This window comes from Oncorhynchus clarkii, chromosome 17, assembly GCF_045791955.1.
Source record: "Oncorhynchus clarkii lewisi isolate Uvic-CL-2024 chromosome 17, UVic_Ocla_1.0, whole genome shotgun sequence".
Classification (NCBI taxonomy): domain Eukaryota; kingdom Metazoa; phylum Chordata; class Actinopteri; order Salmoniformes; family Salmonidae; genus Oncorhynchus; species Oncorhynchus clarkii.
In genome coordinates this window covers 53,982,390-53,999,627 of record NC_092163.1, presented here as the reverse complement: position 1 = coordinate 53,999,627, position 17,238 = coordinate 53,982,390, and the positions used below count along the sequence as shown (strand labels likewise).

General features: G+C 44.6%; 1 protein-coding gene across 1 annotated transcript; it reads left to right on the top strand.

Annotated features, from left to right (window-relative positions):
- The first annotated feature begins 14,563 nt into the window (after positions 1-14,563).
- On the top strand, positions 14,564-16,883 carry LOC139369831 (mitochondrial ribosomal protein L20). The gene is made up of 4 exons (XM_071109107.1): positions 14,564-14,774; positions 15,489-15,599; positions 15,785-15,862; positions 16,292-16,883. Exons 1-4 carry the CDS (start codon positions 14,688-14,690, stop codon positions 16,463-16,465), a joined length of 450 nt encoding a protein of 149 aa, XP_070965208.1. The 5' UTR covers positions 14,564-14,687; the 3' UTR covers positions 16,466-16,883.
- The last annotated feature ends 355 nt before the right edge of the window (positions 16,884-17,238 follow it).

Here is a 17,238-nt window from a genome sequence, read left to right as displayed (position 1 = left end):
CCTCCTGTACTCACTTTTCACCCATGAATGAGTGGCCAAGCACGTCTCCAACTCAATCAAGTTTGCTGAGGACAACAGTGGTAGGCCTGACTTTAGAAACAGCACACCCCCATCCACATCGAAGATGAGGCTGCAGTGGAGAGGGTCAAAAGCTTCAAGTTCCTTGGCGTGGACATCACTGACAACCTGAAATGGTATCTTCATACAGACAGCGTGGTGAAGAAGGTGCAACAGCACCTCTTCAACCTCAGAAGGCTGAAGAAATTTGGCTTGGCCCCCAAGATCCTCACAAACTTCTACAGATGCACCATTGAGAGCATCCTGTCGGGCTGTATCCCCGCCTGGTAAGGCAATTACACCTCCCTCAACCACAGGGCTCTCCAGAGCGTGGTGCGGACAGTCCAACTCACACTGCCTGCCCTCCAGGACATCTACTGCACCAATTGCCACAGGAAGGCCACGAAAATCATCAAGGACCTCAGCCACCCGAGCCACGGACTGTTCAACCCACTACCATCTAGAAGTCGGAGACAGTACAGGTATATCAAAGCTGGGACCGAGACAGTGGTGTGTATTCATGGATGCCAAGGGAAGCCAGGCTTTCCCAAATATTTGACTAGCATTTGGCATCCTTTGATAAAATAAATACAAATTAGCCAATCAGTGTTGAGCTGAGCTCAACTGTGGGTGGTCCTGTTGCAGCATCATGGATCATGGACAGCCACATGCTATTTAGAACATTGATTAGACTAAATTGTTTTTGGTATCATAAAGTTTGTTTTAAGTGTATTAAACTAAGCATATATATCCTTGTTGATTTGATGATGTTTAAATGTTTAAGTTGAAATGGTGCTGGAATAGCAGAAGCAGTTCTCCTGTTTTCTTTGTGCTGACTTGCGGTAATTCCATGGTTCTAAATTGGTAGATGTTCAGTAAACTGTCCAAAACATTGACTATGCACAGACATCCCTTTAGTGGTGTGGGGGCTGTGCTTGGCAAAGTGATTGGGGTTATATCCTGCCTTGTTGGCCCTGTCCGGGGGTATTGTCGGACAGGCCCACAGTGTCTCCAGACCCCTCCTGTCTCAGCCTCCAGTATTTATGCTGCAATAGTTTATGTGTCGTGGGGCTAGGATCAGTCTGTTATATCTGGAGTATTTCTCCAGTCTTATCCGGTGTCCTGTGTGCTCCCTCTAACTCTCTCTCTTTTCTCTCTTCTCTCAGAGGACCTGAGCCCTAAGACCATGCCTCAGGACTACCTGGCCTGATGACTTCTTGCTGTCCCCAGTCCACCTGGTCATGCTGCTGCTCCAGTTTCAACTGTTCTGCCTGCAGCTATGGAACCCTGATCTGTTCACCGGATGTGCTACCTTGTCCCGGACCTGCTGTTTTAGACTCTCTCTTTCTACCGCACCTGCTGTCTCTAACTCTGAATTATCGGCTATGAAAAGCCAACTGACATTTACTCCTGAGGTGCTGACCTGTTGCACCCTTTACAACCACTGTGATTATTATTATTTGGCCCTGCTGGTCATCTATGAACATTTGAACATCTTGGCCATGTACTGTTCTAATCTCCACCCGGCACAGCCAGAAGAGGACTGGCCACCCCTCAGAGCCTGGTTCCTCTCTAGGTTTCTTCCTAGGTTCCTGCTTTTCTAGGGAGTTTTTCCTAGCCACCGTGGTTCTATATCTGCATTGCTTTCTGTTTGGGGTTTTAGGCTGGGTTTCTGGACAGCATCGGTTGATGCTGAGTGACATCGGTTGATGCAAAAAGGGCTTCATCAATAAATTTTATTGATTGAAATACATTTGATTGATATAACTGTTTGTTACATGCAATATTTGCTTTGTGGACTTCACCAGACAGATGTTGCTGTCTGGTTTTGTGATGAAACTAATGTATGTGTAGTTGAATTTATTCCGCCACTGTGTGACTTGTCTTTTTGTTGTCACAGACATATATCACGGTGGTGTATGAACAAATTGGTTTTAGAGCAAACGAGGCAATTATCACAACTATCACAACTATCACAACATAGGTTGAAATATGTATTTTTTTGCTGGCTTGTCTTGACTTCCTTAGTGATTTTACCCAAGCACCGCGACTGGACTGTTAAACAGTCTGATGAAACCAGAGAGCAACATCTGTGTATATACAGTGGGGCAAAAAAGTTATAGTCAGCCACCAATTGTGCAAGTTCTCCCACTTAAAAAGAAGAGAGAGGCTTGTCATTTTCATCATAGGTACACTTCAACTATGACAGACAAAATGAGAGAAAGAAAATCCAGAAAATCACATTGTAGGATTTTTTATGAATTTATTTGCAAATTATGATGGAAAAAAATTTGGTCACCTACAAACAAGCAAGATTTCTGTCTCTCACAGACCAGTAAAAAAGCCCTGACACCTGCCCAAAAGCCCTGACACCGGCCTCGGGGATGATTCGGAGGGCAAGGTGCAGGGCGATCCGGCCGGCGAAGGTGAAACTCCCACTGAGCTTCTTAGAGAAGAAAGCACAGGGGCAGAGTTTTGGTGGCATACCCGAGCGCCGTGAGAGCACGGCTCCTATCCCAGCCTCGGACGTGTCCACCTCCACTATGAACGCCAAAGGGGGATCGGGATGGGCCAGCAGAGGAGCCGAAGTAAACAGAGCTCTTAGTTGCCCAAAAGCCCTGTCCGCCTCAGCCGACCACTGCAACCTTACCGGACCCCCCTTCAGCAGTGAGGTAATGGGAGCAGCCACCTGGCCAAAACCCTGGATAAATCTCCGGTAGTAATTGGCATACCCTAAAAATCGCTGCACCTCCTTCACTGTGGTGGGAGTCGGCCAATTACACACGGCTGCAATGCGGTCACTCTCCATTTCCACCCCTGATGTGGAAATATGATACCCTAGGAAGGAGACAACCTGCTGAAAGAACAGGCATTTCTCGGCCTTGACATACAGGTCATGCTCCAACAGTCGTCCAAGTACCTTGCGTACTAAGGACACATGCTCGGCACGTGTAGCGGAGTATATCAGATTGTCATCAATATACACCACTACACCCTGACCGTGCAGGTCCCTGAAAATCTTGTCTACAAAGGATTGGAAAACTGATGGAGCATTCATCAACCCGTACGGCATGACGAGGTACTCATAATGCCCTGAGGTGGTACTAAACGTGGTCTTCCACTCGTCTCCCTCTCGGATACGCACCAGGTTATACGCACTCCTGAGATCCAGTTTCGTGAAGAAGCTCGCCCAATGCATTGACTCAATTGCCGTGGCGATAAGAGGTAGTGGGTAACTATACCTCACTGTGATTTGATTGAGACCTCTATAGTCAATGCACGGGCGCAGACCTCCATCCTTCTTCTTCACAAAAAATAAACTCAAGGAGGCGGGTGAAGTGGAGGACCAAATGTACCCCTGACGCAGGGATTCAGAGACATATTTCTCCATAGCCACCGTCTCCGCTTGCGACAGGGGATACATGTGACTCCTAGGAAGTGCAGCGTTTGCCAGGAGATTTATCGCACAGCCCCCCTGTCGATGAGGTGGTAATTGAGTCGCCTTCTTTTTACAGAAGGCGAGAGCCAAATCGGCAAATTCTGGGGGGATGCGCACGGTGGAGACCTGGTCTGGACTTTCCACCATGGTAGCACCAACGGAAACCCCTACACACCTCCCTGAGCACTCTTGCGACCACCCCGTGAGGGCCCTCTGTTGCCAGGAAATAGTGGGGTTATGATAAGCTAACCAGGGAAGGCCTAGTATCACAGGAAACGCAGAACAGTCAATGAGGAAGAGACTGATTTTCTCCTCGTGACCCCCTGCGTCTCCATGGCCAGGGAGATGGTGGCTTCCCTGATTGGCACGGACTCTAATGGTCGACTATCCAGAGCGTGAACCGGGAAAGGTCTAACTACAGGAATAATGGGGATCCCTCAACTAAGGGCTAACGCTCTGTTGATAAAATTCCCAGCTGCGCCTGAATCGATGAGTGCCTTATGCTGGGAATGCGGGGAAAACTCAGGGAAACAAACATGTACAAACAGGTGGTCAACAGAGGACTCTGGATGAGTGTGGTGCAAACTCACCTGGGGTGACGCCAGATTGCCCTGCCTGTTACCTCGACTTCCAGAGGAACCAACACGGCACCGACCGGCAGTGTGCCCTCTGCGGCCACAGATGGTGCACGTGATGGCTCCTCCTCCAATCTCCCTACGCGCAGCCCCTCCCAACTCCATGGGCACCGGAGCGGGGGTGCTGGAAGATGGCACAGACAGAGCCCCCTCTGGACGTCCACGGGTGACCAGCAGGTTATCTAACCGGATGGACAAATCCACCAGTTGGTCGAAGGAGATGGTGGCATCCCTGCACTCCAGCTCACATCGGACGTCCTCGCACAGGCTGCACCGATAGTGGTCGATGAGGGCCCTGTTGTTCCAGCCTGCTCCGGCGGCCAAGGAATTCCTTTTTAAAATGTATTTTATTTTATTTTTACCCCCTTTTCTCCCCAATTTCGTGGTATCCAATTGTTATTAGTTACTATCTTGTCTCATCACTACAACTCCCGTACTGGCTCGGGAGAGACGAAGGTCGAAAGCCATGTGTCCTCCGAAATACAACCCAACCAAGCCGCACTGCTTCCCGGTCACGGCCGTCTGCGACAGAGCCTGGGCACGAATCCAGATTCTCTGGTGTCACAGCTAGCACTGCGATGCAGTGCCCTAGACCACTGCGCCACCCGGGAGCCCCCCAGGGCGAATTCCTGGGCGCCCCCCGTCCCCTGCCTCAAATGAAAGAGCCGTTCTCTCGCCACTCTCCCTTCGGGCTGATGGTTGAAGACGGCCCGGAAGTGACGGGTGAACTCCTCGAAGTGGTCCAACGTCGCATCATCTTCTCCCCACACGGCTTCTCCCCACATCTTCACCCCCACTTCTCCCCACACTCCAGAGCTCTCCATGAGATGCCTGAGACGAGGGCAGCCACTCTCTCCCTTCCCGAGGGAGCTGGGTGCACAGTGGCCAGGTAAAGGTCCAGTTTTAATTGGAATCCCTGGCACTGTGTGGCCGTCCCATCATAGTCACTCGATCGCCGAACGCCGCCTGACTTCCGACTTCGGCGGAAGTCGTGACAGTAACATGGGACACAACATTACAGTAACATCGAGATAAATTAATTAGCTATATTTGTCGCAAGTAGGATATTTCATTTATTTATGTTAGAAATTTGGATCACATGTAAGGATAAAGATGTATTTAAACTCTAAATAGTTATCCACCCAAAACATTAAACATGCATTGTTAATAACCAATGACAGGTGGCGACATCAACCATTTATGAGCATGTAGTGCCTTTTGCTTCCAAGAAAAAAGAAGGTTGTCTCCCACATTGCTTTGGTTCGGTCTTCAAGTTACAGTTGGTGAGGAGAAACTGCAGAAATGTCCAGGCAACTGCAGTGGAAAGTTCATAACCTTTGATCACATGGTTGTTGTAAAGGTCATGCAATCAACGTGTCATCGCAAGTCTGACAATTTTCTTAACCAAAATGCAACACACTTTGAATCGTGGTGATCAACGTCTTGACAAAGGTTATCTGCTGGAACGCTCCCATTGCTACAGATAAAACGATGTTTCAGATGTTTCACCTGATGTATGAATCTGATACATCTGTTTGGCGTTTCCACTCACCACCAATATGGTGATGAGAGGAAGCCCAGTTGCCGGCAGTGGGAGAAGATGGTGCGAGATGGATTTTGGCTGATATTCTTTTAATTTTGTAATAGATTAAACATTTGAACTCAATACTGTGTTATATTCCCAACACTTAAATCTGGTATGAACAGACTGGACTAAGATCTGTAGACTTTTCTCTTTGCCAAAGTTTTAAATATGTAGAAGGAGTGCAAGGGCGAAAGGAGTTATTGCACCCGCGCACTTCAAAAAGTAGTATTTCCCTAACGGAAATATGCAAATACATGCCAATAGGATCTGGCTAACTCGTGCATGGCTCTGACCACCTCCTTGCTTATTCTGCCCGCTATGAGTAGTTTGGTCCCGTTGGAAAAGACAGGCTGTGGTCTATCTTGGGTTAGTTATAAAAATCTTTGACACTACCGCTCTCCTAGCAGCAGGATATTATGCTGGCAGCACGATCTCGGATTTCTTTCTTCAAAACAAGAGTCCACCTGCAAAGACATGCTAATTAAACATCAGGAAAATCTAAGTGTTTTGCACTCCAGTGCAGTACAACTGTTTTTCACAGCACTGCTACCCCTTTTTTTTGTGGGGGGGGGGTCTAATATATATACAAAAATGATATGATGAAACATTGAATTTGGCCTTACTGCTATTAGCCCACAGAAACACATTGAATAACAGCTTCATACATGGATAAACAGATAGTAAAAAAAAATCTAAAGGAAGTTTGTTCTGAATTGTCTGTCCTATATCTGAGATATATATAAGATAGAAACTATATATATACAGTACCAGTCAAAAGTGTGGACACACCTACTCATTCAAGGGTTTTTCTTTTTTCTTTATTATTACTATTTTCTACTTTGTAGAATAATAGTGAAGACATCAAAACTATGAAATAACACATATGGAATCATGTAGTAACCAAAAAAGTGTTTAAAAAAAATCTAAATATCTATTTTAGATTTTAGATTCTTCAAAGTAGAATAGTGACAAAATTATAAATTCTGTTTTACATATCATTTGTATAAGCATAAAAACCTGTACATTTCCACTCTCTGTTTCTCTCATGTAAGAAGAAGACAGTGTTTTTCCTCTCTTGTTTTTGAGTAACTTAGTCATCCTGTTATTTTCGTATCTTTCAATGGCACCACTGTGTGGAGATAAGAAGAGAACAGAGGCTAGCTTGAGCAGCAGTGACAATTCTGTCAGCAGAAAGGAGTAACAAAACTGGTGTTATCACTTGTTTGTACGCAATGCTCCCACCATGATCTCACACACCTGCTAAACTGTCACATAGACAAAAGAGGTTGTATTTTCCTATAAAGGCTGAGACCCAACTCTTGTTTTTTGGCCTCGTGACTGTTGCACCTGTTGTGCGATTGTTAACCAGCTCCATTTTTGCAAATCTTATAAGAAAATAAGTTGTTTTGAGGAATCTACAGTCTATCTCTTCTTTTCTGGTTAGCATTTCCATGACAATAGCCACCCTTCAGCTTGATAAAAGCTTTGCACACTCTTGGCATGTTCATAACCAGCTTCATGTGGTAGTCACCTGGAATGCATTTCTATTAACAGGTGTGCCTTATTAAAAGTTAATTTGTGGAATTTCTTTCCTTCTTAATGCATTTGAGTCAATCAGTTGCATTGTGACAAGGTAGGGGTGGTATACAGAAGATAGCCCTATTTGGTAAAAGACCAAGTCCATATGTAACGGATGTGAAACGGCTAGCTTAGTTAGCGGTGCGCGCTAAATAGCGTTTCAATCGGTGACGTCACTTTCTCTGAGACTTTGAAGTAGTAGTTCCCCTTGCTCTGCAAGGGCCGCGGCTTTTGTGGAGCGATGGGTAACGACGCTTCGTGGGTGACTGTTGTTGATGTGTGCAGAGGGTCCCTGGTTCGCGCCCAGGTATGGGCGAGGGGACGGTCTAAAGTTATACTGTTACATTGGTGCCGTGACCCGGATAACTGGTTGCTGCAGAAAAGGAGGAAGGTCAAAAGGGGGGTGAGTGTAACGGATGTGAAACGGCTAGCTTAGTTAGCGGTGCGCGCTAAATAGCGTTTCAATCGGTGACGTCACTTTCTCTGAGACCTTGAAGTAGTAGTTCCCCTTGCTCTGCAAGGGCCGTGGCTTTTGTGGAGCGATGGGTAACGACGCTTCGTGGGTGACTGTTGTTGATGTGTGCAGAGGGTCCCTGGTTCGCGCCCGGGTATGGGCGAGGGAACGGTCTAAAGTTATACTGTTACACATATTATGGCAAGAACAGCTCAAATAAGCAAAGAAAAATTACAGTCCATCATTACTTTAAGTCATGAAGGTCAGTCAATCTGGAAAATGTCAAGAACTTTGAAAGTTTCAAAGTGCAGTTGCAAAAACCATCAAGCGCTATGATGAAACTGGCTCTCATGAGGACCGCCACAGGAAAGGAAGACCCAGAGTTACCTCTGCTGCAGAGGATAAATTCATTAGAGTTACCAGCCCAAATAAATGCTTCACAGAGCTCAAATATCAGACACATCTCAACATTAACTTTTCAGAGGAGACTGCGTGAATCAAGCCTTCATGGTAGAATTTCTGCAAACAAACTACTACTAAATAATAATAAGAAGAGACTTGGTTGGGCCAAGAAACACGAGCAATGGACATTAGACCGGTGGAAAATAATCCTTTGTTCTGATGAGTCCAAATTTGAGATATTTCGTTCCAACCGCTGTGTCTTCGTGAGAAGCAGAGTAGGTGAACGGATTATTATGTGTGGTTCCCACCGTGAAGCATTGAGGAGGAGTTGTAGAAAGGCCCATGGAGTTGGTGGAATCGTCCTTTAATTCATGGCTACTTGCTCAGCTGGGCCAGCTTCCCTGAGGAGCTAAAAGCTCTGAAAGCTGGTAGGGAAGTAGCTAAGGACAGACGTCTTCTCTCTCTTGCCCCAGAGTACGACCAAATCCTCGGATTGATCAGAGTCGGAGGGAGGCTGCGCCAAGCAGAAGTCTTGGATCCCGATGCTATCCACCCAATTATCCTTGACTCCAGACACCTTCTCACCAGCCTCCTCATCTCAAGAGTTATGATGAGAGGCTTCTCCACCCAGGGCCAGAGAGAGTCTATGGGAAGATGAGGTGGAGGTACAGGATACTTGGAGGACGAGGAGCCATTCGTAAGCACCAATACGACAGCATGGAATGTCAGAGATGGCGGGCCGGGAGCAACTGTGCCCAAAATGGCGGATTTGCCCCCTGCTCGCTTGTGCGTTCTCAAACTCCACTTCTGGTCAACAGGAGTAGATTGCTTAGTCCCCTTTACGATCAAACTAGGTCGTCAAGTGGAGAAGTGCTGGGGCATTCTGTTCAAGTGTTTGACAACTAGGTGTGTCCACCTGGACCTACAAGAGAGTTTGGATACTGAAACCTTCCTCATGGCCCTACGGCGGTTTATCTCCCGACGGGGGAAACCCTACGAGATTCTGGCTGACGGGCACAAACTTCAAGGCAGGAGAAGCCAGGTTGAAGGAAGCCTTCCAAGCAATGGAACCAAGCCTCCAGGATCAAATCTCTGAAGTCGGCCTTATGAGTTGTCCTGGGGGACCAAACTGTCACTGAAACTATCTTGCGGACCGTCCTGATAGAGGTGAAAGGGATACTGAACTCCAAACCATTGGGATATCGCTCTGCAGACATCGCTGACCCAGATCTTGTTACACCAAATCTGCTCCTGATGAGGCGCCGAGATGCGTCACTTCCTCAAGCCATGTATGCTGATACCAACCTCGTTGGCAGACACCGGTGGCGACACAGTCAGATCTTGGTTGACCATTTCTGGGGCCGATTTATTCGGGATTACCTACCAAGCCTACAGCACAGAGGGAAATGGCGGAAAGAAATGGCCAGCCTGGACACTGGCCAAGTATTAATGATAGTGGACCCTCAAGTGCCTCAAGCCTCCTGGCTGGTGGGCCATATCACCAAGACCATGCCTGGGACTGACGGTTGTGTTAGATCAGTGGAAATCCAGGTAAAGAACCGGACATACAGTGCCTTGCGAAAGTATTCGGCCCCCTTGAACTTTGCGACCTTTTGCCACATTTCAGGCTTCAAACATAAATATATAAAACTGTATTTTTTTGTGAAGAATCAACAACAAGTGGGACACAATCATGAAGTGGAACGACATTTATTGGATATTTCAAACTTTTTTAACAAATCAAAAACTGAAAAATTGGGCGTGCAAAATTATTCAGCCCCTTTACTTTCAGTGCAGCAAACTCTCTCCAGAAGTTCAGTGAGGATCTCTGAATGATCCAATGTTGACCTAAATGACTAATGATGATAAATACAATCCACCTGTGTGTAATCAAGTCTCCGTATAAATGCACCTGCACTGTGATAGTCTCAGAGGTCCGTTAAAAGCGCAGAGAGCATCATGAAGAACATGGAACACACCAGGCAGGTCCGAGATACTGTTGTGAAGAAGTTTAAAGCCGGAATTGGATACAAAAAGATTTCCCAAGCTTTAAACATCCCAAGGAGCACTGTGCAAGCGATAATATTGAAATGGAAGGAGTATCAGACCACTGCAAATCTACCAAGACCTGGCCGTCCCTCTAAACGTTCAGCTCATACAAGGAGAAGACTGATCAGAGATGCAGCCAAGAGGCCCATGATCACTCTGGATGAACTGCAGAGATCTACAGCTGAGGTGGGAGACTCTGTCCATAGGACAACAATCAGTCGTATATTGCACAAATCTGGCCTTTATGGAAGAGTGGCAAGAAGAAGGCCATTTCTTAAAGATATCCATAAAAAGTGTCGGTTAAAGTTTGCCACAAGTCACCTGGGAGACACACCAAACATGTGGAAGAAGGTGCTCTGGTCAGATGAAACCAAAATTGAACTTTTTGGCAACAATGCAAAACGTTATGTTTGGCGTAAAAGCAACACAGCTCATCACCCTGAACACACCATCCCCACTGTCAAACATGGTGGTGGCAGCATCATGGTTTGGGCCTGCTTTTCTTCAGCAGGGACAGGGAAGATGGTTAAAATTGATGGGAAGATGGATGGAGCCAAATACAGGACCATTCTGGAAGAAAACCTGATGGAGTCTGCAAAAGACCTGAGACTGGGACGGAGATTTGTCTTCCAACAAGACAATGATCCAAAACATAAAGCAAAATCTACAATGGAATGGTTCAAAAATAAACATATCCAGGTGTTAGAATGGCCAAGTCAAAGTCCAGACCTGAATCCAATCGAGAATCTGTGGAAAGAACTGAAAACTGCTGTTCACAAATGCTCTCCATCCAACCTCACTGAGCTCGAGCTGTTTTGCAAGGAGGAATGGGAAAAAAATTCAGTCTCTCGATGTGCAAAACTGATAGAGACATACCCCAAGCGACTTACAGCTGTAATCGCAGCAAAAGGTGGCGCTACAAAGTATTAACTTAAGGGGGCTGAATAATTTTGCACGCCCAATTTTTCAGTTTTTGATTTGTTAAAAAAGTTTGAAATATCCAATAAATGTCGTTCCACTTCATGATTGTGTCCCACTTGTTGTTGATTCTTCACAAAAAAATACAGTTTTATATCTTTATGTTTGAAGCCTGAAATGTGGAAAAAGGTCGCAAAGTTCAAGGGGGCCGAATACGTTCGCAAGGCACTGTATCCGACCAGTTGCCCAACTAATTCCTCTCCCTGAGATGACAGAGGACGTGGATCGATGAGCCTTTTGAGGAGTGTGGAATTTAACAAATTCCCGGGATGGCTGTAAGAAAGGCCCATGGAGTTGGTGGAATCATCCTTTAATTCATGGCCACTTGCTCAGCTGGGCAAGGGGCGCTTTAATTAGGTCAGGTGGAAATGTCCGACAGATCTCAACTCCATAAAAGGAGGAAAAGGCATCCTGCGGGAACGGGGCTGGGATTAAAAATAAAAATAAATGTAATAAAAATATAGGACAAAACACACATCACAACAAGAGAGACACCACAACACTACATGAAGAGAGACCTAAGACAACAACATAGCATGGCAGCAACACATGACAACACAGCATGGTAGCAACACAACATGACAACAACATGGTAGCAACACAACATAGCAGCAGCACTACATGGTAGCAGCACAAAACATGGTACAAACATTCTAGGGCACAGACAAGAGCACAAAGGGCAAGAAGGTAGAGACAGCAATACATCACTCAAAGCAGCCATAACTGTCAGTAAGTGTCCATGATTGAGTCTGTGAATGAAGAGATTGAGATAAAACAGTCCAGTTTGTGTGTTTGTTGCAGCTCGTTCCAGTCGTTAGCTGCAGTGAACTGAAAAGAGGAGCGACCCAGGGATGTGTGTGCTTTGGGGACCTTTAACAGAATGTGACTGGCAGTAGATATCTTAGATAGGGGGGAGTGAGGCCTAAGAGGGTTTTATAAATAAGGATCAACCAGTGGGTTTTGAGACGGGTATACAGAGATGACCAGTTTACAGAAGAGTATAGAGTGCAGTGATGTGTCCTTTTAGGAGCATTGGTGGCAAATCTGATGGCCGAATGGTAAAGAACATTAAGCCGCTCGAGAGCACCCTTACCGGCCGATCTATAAATTATGTCTCTGTAATCTAGCATGGGTAGGACGGTCATCGGAATCAAGGTTAGTTTAGCAGCTGGGGTGAAAGAGGAATGATTACAATAGAGGAAACCAAGTCTAGATTTAACTTTAGCCTGCAGCTTTGATATGTGCTGCAAGAAGGACAGTGTACCGTCTAGCCATACTCCCAAGTACTTGTATGAGGTGACTACCTCAAGCTCTAAACCCTGAAGAGGTAGTAATCACACCTGTGGGGAGAGGGGCATTATTCTTACCAAACCACATGACCTTTGTTTTGGAGGTGTTCAGAACGAGGTTAAGGGCAGAGAAAGCTTGTTGGACACTAAGAAAGCTTTGTTGTAAAGTGTTTAACACTAAATCCGGGGAGGGGCCAGCTGAGTATAAGACGGTATCATCTGCATATAAATGGATGAGAGAGCTTCCTACTGCCTGAGCTATGTTGCTGATGTAAATTGAGAAGAGCGTGGGGCCTAGGATCGAGCCTTGGGTACACCCTTGGTGACAGGCAGTGGCTGAGACAGCAGATGTTCTGGTTTGATACACTGCACTCTTTGAGAGAGGTAGTTAGCAAACCAGGCCAAACCAGGCCTCAGAGACACCAATACTCCTTCGACAGCCCACAAGAATGGAATGGTATACCGTATCAAAAGCTTTGGCCAAGTCAATAAAAATAGCAGCACAATATTGCTTAGCATCAAGGGCAATGGCGACATCATTGAGGACCATTAAGGTTGCAGTGACACATCCATAATCTGAACGGAAAACAGATTGCATACCAGAGAGAATACAATAGACATCAAGAAAGCCAGTCAGTTGATTAATGAAAAGTTTTTCCAACACTTGATAAACAGGGCAAAATAGAAATAGGCCTATAACAGTTAGGATCAGCTTGATGTCCCCCTTTAAATATAGGATGAACCGTGGCTACCTTCCAAGCAATGGGAACCTCCCCAGAGAAGAGAGACAGGTTAAAAAGGTCAGAGATAGGCTTGGCGGATAGGGGATGCAACCTTAAAGAAGAGAGGGTCCAAACCATCTGACCCAGATGTTTTTTTGGGGTCAAGTTTAGGGAGCTCCTTTAGCACCTCGGACTCATTGACCACCTGCAGGGAGATACTTTGTAGCGGGGCAGGGGGGAAAGAGGGAGGAGCATCGGGGCTAGTTGCATTAGAAGGGGTGGGAGATGAGAAAATGTTTGACGGGCAAAGAAGCATGGCTGAGTCAAATAGGAATCCTGACTTAATGAAGTGGTGATTAAATAGCTCAGCCATGTGCTTCTTGTCAGTACCAACCATATCATCAACTTTAAGGGATATGGGCAGCTGTGAGGGGGAGGGTTTATTCTCCAGGTCTTTAACCGTTTCCCAGAACTTCTTGTGGTTTGACCCACAGAGAGTGAACTGCTTCTTAAAGTAACTAACGTTGGCCTTCCGGGTAGCCTGAGTGCACTTATTTCTCATTTGCCTGAACAAGAGTATGAACACTGAGCCTTTCACCAAATGCAATTCTTGAGATGTAGTAACAAGATCACGGTAGAACCAGAAATGAACCTTTTTTTAATTCTCATTTTCTTTCATTCTTTCATTTTTACTGAAAATACCAAAAAATAAGGTCCAATCGTATTTGACAGAGGGGATCAAGATGATTCTATACCAATTAAAGCGCCCCTGGCCCAGCTGAGCAAGTGGCCATGAATTAAAGGATGATTCCACCTACTCCATGGGCCTTTCTACAGGTGTGATGGTGTGGGGATGTTTTGCTGGTGGCACTGTGAGTGATTTATTTAGAATTCAAGGCACACTTAATCAGCATGTCTAGCACAGCATTCTGCAGCAATATGCCATCCCATCTGGTTTGCGATAGTGGGACTATCATTTGTTTTTCAACAGGACAATGACCCAACACATCTCCAGGCTGTGTAAGTATAAAATATATAAAATATATTTTTATTTGTTTAACACTTTTTTTTTGGTTACTACATGATTCCATGTGTTACTTCATAGTTTTGATGTCTTCACTATTATTCTACAATGTAGAAAATAGTATAAATATAGAAAAACCCTGGCATGTCCAAACACATATTTCAAAATGTATTTTATTACTTTTTGTATTTTGTTATTGGCATAATAAGTGCCAATTGATTCAAATGCAATATCTTTTGAATTAGTTATCCACACTGTAATGTTTTGAAATGCGGGATTTTATTTAGAAGGTTTCCTTTTTACCATTCCAATTTGACATTATCATTTGTGCTGCCGGTATAATCCTAGCTAGTCAAGAACACTGCAAAAGGCAGCGAACACATGTGATTTCCCGTGCTGCATAAAGGTCATCTAATCCATTGAAGTTGACGAAGGGAAAACTACAGGATCGTAGCAAAATCTTTACGAAAGAAAGATGGTGTTTTTGACTTTATCTTGCTGGATCCGCAATCGTGGACCTGATCGATATTGGAAGGTTCAAGAAGTTCTCAGTAATGCACGGGTAAGTTAGCACTGTAGCTACTAGCTAGCCAGCCATTGACTGACAGTTAGCTAGCTATTCTATTTAATTGACATTACAGAATTTAGCTGCTTTGTATGCAACCTTTACTCACCGTAGTGACTGTTTTACATTGCAAGTGACTCCTCTATTAACGTTATATAGCTAGCTAGTTAAGATAGCTAGAAATTAGCATTTCAGCTAGTTTCCCAAATAGCTGTCTGGTACTCATTTTAGGGCAAGTCTCATTCCAAAGAGAGGAGGACTGTGCCAATTTTAGGCTTGTTATAGCTAAATGTAGCTAGTCCTACTCACCTCTTGCACATGTCATGCAGATACAGTGTACAAGTGTGGTAACGTTATAGCTAGTCGTTTTATTCAGTTAGCAACCTAGCTAGGTGGTTAAGAAAGATGTTTTAAAATTTTACCTGAGTAACGTTACTAGAGGTCATCTGCCAATTAACGTCAATGAAGTAAAAACCAATCTACCTTTCCATTTGGGTTCAATTAAATTCCATTTTTATTCTGGGGATGAATTAAAATTGTGCAATGTTATATACATGGACTTTTCAATTCATTCATTTCAATTCACTTCCTGTATTGTCAGAGTTAAAATGAACTTGGCCCAAAAGAACCCTCATACCCTTGTAGTGTGTCACCCTTTTTGCCCATTCCCATCATCTGTATTTCTCTTCCCCCTATCTGTGTGTCCATCAGCACTTCAGAGGTAGAAAGAACAGATGCTACAGCCTGGCAGTGAGAGCAGTACGAAGGGCCTTTGTATATGCTACTAAGGCTCGCAAAATAAAACGACGTAACATGCGTACGGTAAGAGCATGTTCAGAATTATAGCCATGTCATTGATCCATCTAATCTGATGTGCTAGCTATGCTATACCGTAGATCTATATGTGCACCCTAACATGTCATCAAGATCTCTCCTCTCATCGTTATGATAATCAGCTACATGTAGATGACTGCTATTGTGTGATCCTAAAACATGTCTTTCATCAGTTGTGGATCTCACGCATCGCGGCAGCATCACGGGAGCACGGCATGAAGTATCCCGCCCTTATGCACAACCTGGTGAAGGTCAGTACATTAGGCCTACAGTATATGTCTTAACCTAGTTACCACTCTGTTCCAGCTAGTGAGAATTCAGTACACCGCTGTATGGCATTTTTGTTCCCAAGGTCTGATTTACGATGATGCAGCGGCTCTATAAGGAGGGCAACCACATGTAATCAGAGCACAGAAGATACTTAGAAAAGAAAAATATTAGCTGGAGGGGATTCACTGAAAATGTTATATATTAATAACAAATAGGGATGAATGGTACAAATAGAATGTTACATGATTGATTGTATGTACTTTACTGTAAACCCTCTGCACTACCCTCTTATCCCACTCCTTAAAGTTGTAACTAAAATCCTCTCATTCTTTCCTAATATTTCCTTAGATTTTTGTTAGTTCAAGGTGTATACTTATTTACGCTTCCATCCCTTTTCTCCCCCGTTACAGAGTAGTGTTGAGGTGAATCGACGTGTTCTGAGCGACCTTGCCATCACAGAACCTAAGTCATTCCTGTCTCTTGCAAAGCTGGCCAGGGCGAGGCAACAGGAGGGATTCGGTGCAGCGCTGGGCGACGGCAAAGAACCTCCTGGTGTCTTCTCACGCATTGTCACGCTACAGTGATCTAGCCACCTCCATAGGCAATTGCAATGGACACCATACCACCTCTTTGCAAGTGACCCACCCATCCAATAACCAATTTTCCTTACCTGCAATACGACCAACACAGTTCTGCCCTGCAACCATTTAATCCCTCTTTGAATCATGGCTACTGAATGGATACAGACAGAATCCAGCTCCAAACCACACTTAATGGGATGGTATTCATAGACGGTTGAGTGGTGGTCGGGGGCCAGAGTTACAGAGAAAATACTTTACCTTCATTTGTAATGCCTTGTGTCTGTATATATGTGTGGTTGTGTATTTGTCAATACATGTGGAAAATGATTGTCTAGTAAATAAAACATTTTATCTATTCAGTGTTCTGATATTGTTGTTAATGTTACACAAATATATGACAATGAAACATTATGTACTTTCTCCTAACGAGTGGTGGTCTCAATTTAGGGTTTCCAAGACTGACTACTAAATGAGGTTATGTAAAGCACTTTACATAACTAATTTTTAAATTAGTGCTGTGCAACTTTGTCCAACGTAATTGTACGTAGAATGTTCATAATTATTCAGTAACTGTCAATTAATTTGTTCAAAATTTTAATTCAGGGTTTCCTTAAAATGCTACTGCATTGCATTACGTAGATATCCAAACAGAATATAAAATGTTAGCTAATAAATTCCAATTAAAAACTGCTTTCTGTTGAACGAAGTCCAACAAACTCCGTATGATGCAACTATCAATTCATTTTGTGACATGGCCTTCCTGTGAAGTTATTCAG